The sequence below is a fragment of the Frankliniella occidentalis genome, unplaced genomic scaffold, assembly GCF_000697945.3.
Source record: "Frankliniella occidentalis isolate FOCC.00 unplaced genomic scaffold, Focc_3.1 Scaffold106, whole genome shotgun sequence".
Classification (NCBI taxonomy): Eukaryota; Metazoa; Arthropoda; class Insecta; order Thysanoptera; family Thripidae; genus Frankliniella; species Frankliniella occidentalis.
The window spans coordinates 75,496-78,835 of record NW_026267235.1 but is presented as its reverse complement, the minus strand read 5'-3'; the positions used below and the strand labels follow the sequence as shown (position 1 = coordinate 78,835).

General features: G+C 66.3%; 2 protein-coding genes across 5 annotated transcripts in view; both read right to left on the bottom strand.

Annotated features, from left to right (window-relative positions):
• The window catches only part of LOC113207313 (calpain-A), a 35,150-nt gene extending 31,979 nt beyond the window's left edge, over window positions 1-3,171 (bottom strand). For 2 of the 4 annotated variants that reach the window (XM_052269968.1, XM_052269970.1), the window contains exons 1-2: window positions 2,806-3,171; window positions 2,577-2,703 (exon numbers count right to left, since the gene is read on the bottom strand). In XM_052269968.1, the coding sequence (XP_052125928.1) occupies window positions 2,577-2,703; window positions 2,806-3,122 (444 nt within the window). In that variant the 5' untranslated portion in view covers window positions 3,123-3,171. Of the gene's footprint in view, window positions 1-1,511; window positions 1,841-2,576; window positions 2,704-2,805 lie in introns of those variants that run through there. The other 2 variants (XM_026423822.2, XM_026423824.2) reach the window with 1 other exon arrangement.
• A 25-nt stretch (window positions 3,172-3,196) lies between these two features.
• The window catches only part of LOC113207332 (hornerin-like), a 1,737-nt gene continuing 1,593 nt past the window's right edge, over window positions 3,197-3,340 (bottom strand). The window contains exons 3-4 of the mRNA XM_026423850.2: window positions 3,290-3,338; window positions 3,197-3,237 (exon numbers count right to left, since the gene is read on the bottom strand). Coding sequence (XP_026279635.2) covers window positions 3,197-3,237; window positions 3,290-3,338 — 90 coding nt within the window. The remainder of the gene's footprint in view (window positions 3,238-3,289; window positions 3,339-3,340) is intronic.

Sequence of the window (3,340 nt, the reverse complement as noted above, 5' to 3'; positions counted from 1 at the left end):
CCCCTCCACCCTTTACTCCCCCCTCCTCTCCAGCCCTTCCCATGCGGGGTGCTGCGTGCCGCGGCTGTGGACCCCCCGGGCGCGCTGGAATGGAGCATGTCGCGCATGTCGCGGCGGGGGCGGGGCGAGGCAGCGAGGCGCCGGCCGGGGCGTCCTCGGGCACTAATGATCGACCCCCGGGGACGACAAGCCCCACGTCCCGCACGTCCGCGGGTTATTAAATTGTGGAGGTCCAGCTGACACGGTGACGTTCCGAGCGCCACTCGCACGGCACAAACACCCCCCCCCCCCGGCTTCCATTGATTCAAGATTCAAATGTATTCGCTACCCGCCGCCGTGGCACGACTACCTCTGCCAGGTGCGCCAGAGAGGGCAGCCTCGTCGCCGTCCTGGGCGCGGCGGCAGTCCGGTGCGACGGGGTCTCTTTGAACGGCTGTGGGTCGTCGTCGAACGGTGACAGCGGCGTGCTCCCGCCGTCGCCCACGTCCTCCAGATAGACGTACATCTCGTCCAGGGAGTCCACCAGACCGCACACCACGAGCTACGCACAGAGGCCGCGGGTGAGTCCTCGGGAGGGTTCACGGCGTCCGAGGACGGTGTCGCGCCTCCCGCCCGAGGCCCCTCCGTACTCTGTGCAGAAGCCGGCGCCGCGCCAACTCCGGGTCTGCCTCGAGGTTCGCTGCCGCCCCCGGAGCAACGCCCCCTAGCAGCGGGACGGAGTCGTGGAGCATCGTGCTCGGAATTTGGTTCGCAACTTGAGTTTTCAAAATACGCGAGGGGCCTGCCCGCGCACTGCGGCACGTCGACGACGACCTCCAGGCGGCCGCGTTCAACCAACACTGATGGGGTGGCAACCGACCCGCGGAGGCCCAGGACGGTTAGGACGGGGCCCCGAAGGGATGAGAAATGGCCACGCCCCCTGCTGACGGCGCGGGCCCCGCGGCCCTGGACAGGGCTGACGTGTCAGTCACGCATCGTTCACCCCGCCCGAGTAACACGACAACAAAAGCACCATACGATGTCCAATTGTTTGCGAACGACATTCGCGTAAAAATGACCACTTGCTGGTCGATATATTGACTCGAAGCCCTAGCTTGTACAATGTACAGGGTAACCGCCTAGCCCGCACGCAGCCGCGTGGACGGGTTGCCTAGGCGCTCCGGGCCATCAGGCGCCACGCTTATAGTGACGAAGGGCGCACTCCTGCACTCGCTACAACGGGGCTGCACGGCCACCCATAGGATGAGTGAGGGTCGCTGTCTCTTTAGACCACGGGCTGGGTGAGAAGGAGCTCCGAGAGAATTGCGTCCTGGGGCCTGGAGTGGCATCCGGAGCCTTTGGCGGCTGCTCTGCCAGGTGTGGCCCACAGTGGGCTGAGGTCAACGCCAGGCGCCGCCGCACCTCCCGCGCGTGGGCGGCTACGTCAAGTGGTGCTGCTCCGCCAGCGGCTCGGCGCTGCGCAGCGGAGCAGCTGCTCACCACCATCACCAAGCAGTCCCGGATGGACTCACCACTTTGATGTTGAAAATGGAGGGAAGATGTTTGACGACGTTCACGGTCTTGCGCACAAAGACGTCCACGCCGTCGGCGACCTGCTGGGCCTTGGTCTGACGGCCGCTGCCGTACTCTCCGCCGCGGCGGTAGCCGTCGTCGTCACGGCGGTAGCCGCCGAGGCCCGCGCCGCGCCGGGAGCCGCCGTAGGGGTAGTCGCACGACATGGCGAAGCAGGTCCAGCCGGTCTAGGACGCGCGGCAGCCGGCGGTCAGCGGAGGTTGAGCAGGGCGACGGCGAGGGGTTGACGTCCGCGGCCGGACCACGGGGCTGTCGCGGTGTCGGCGCACTGACACAAAACAGGCCGTCGTCGTTCACTGAGAGTTCAGTAACGGTCGGACGCGGGGACTCTGAGGACGAGGCGGCATCGTCCTCGATGCTTGTCCGGGCGGAGAATGGAGAGCTGGACCGACCGAGCGCCGTGCCCGCAGAGCGTGGCGGGGCAGGGCGGGGCGGGGCGGGAAAGGTGAGCGCGGCGGCCCCGAAGGCCGGTCCGCCCACATGGCACCGCTCCCCACCAACGACGCCCGTGTTCCCCATTCCCCGCCCGAAAAATGTAATTGTTGTGGGCAAATTTATCAAAGAGAGGAGCAGGAGGAGAACAGCGAGCACGAGTGTTATCTGATGTGTCAGAGATCGGAAGTGGTGCGTCCACCGGAAGTCTGCGCATCTTCAGGCTGGGTGAGCCGAGCCGGCCTATGTATCGTCAAGGGGCGAGAGCGCGCGGGACGCCGAGCCACCCCACCCCGGGCCAAAGCGCGCTGCTCCCAGACGTCCTGGCAGAGACCACCGCGGCGGCTACCGCGCAGCGCCACCGTGCCACGCCCAGGAGGAGCATGACATCACCCCACTGACCCAAACTTTTGTCCCCCCACCCCCGGCGCTCCGTCTCTTTCCGTCCTCGCGTTACTTTCCCACGGTGATCGACTCGACCACGAAGACGGGCGCGGGCCCATACACCGAGATACCCCCCGGTGAGGTATACGCTCGGGTCACGTGACGGTGGCGCTAGTCCGGCTACTCACGGCGAACGGCAGGAGGGCGGGGTTGCTGATGCTGGGGTCCCTCGTCTTCGGCAGCAGCCTGTTGATGAAGTGGTACGCTCCCTTGGTCTTCCCCACGATGTCGCCGAAGCTCATGGGTGGCCTGGGCCTACCGAAAAGAAGGAAAAGGGTGTGTTGGAAATTGTGCTCTTTGGAGAAGAGGGCATTTAAGTAAAAGGGTAATAATTATTAAACATGGCCTCACACTTACTTCTGAGGTGGTTTGGGCCTGGGCCTGAAGTAGCGGTCCTTGATGCTGCCCCAGTCGCTGTAGCGGCCGCCGCCGAAGCCGCCGAGCCCGGCCAGCCCCGCCAGCCCACCGAGGCCTCCGAGGCCCCCGAGCTGGTCGGCCAGCCCCGCGAGGGGGTCGCGTCCGGTGTTGTCGTAGCCGCCGCGGGGCGGGGGGCGGGGCGGACCGCGGCCGCCGTCGCCCACCAGCTGGTTGAGGGTGCCGAGCGCGTCATTGAGCGCGTCGCCGAAGCTGCCGCCGCCGCCGCCTCCACCGCCGCCCCGGAGAAAGAAGGACATGGTGGCCACCGATGGCCGCCCGTCTGGACCTGAACCTGCAATAGCAATAAGGGCATTTGTGGGCTGAACAAAAACTACGGTAGCGTTTGTAGGGAGGGCGCCGCACGCCCGGCTGCTGGTCGGGAAGCAGCAGGTGACCTTTGAGAAAAGGTTGGCCCACGTCCGGCGCTGTCGGGGTGCGTGAGTGAGAGGGGCGGGAATGGCGACAGAGAGGAGCT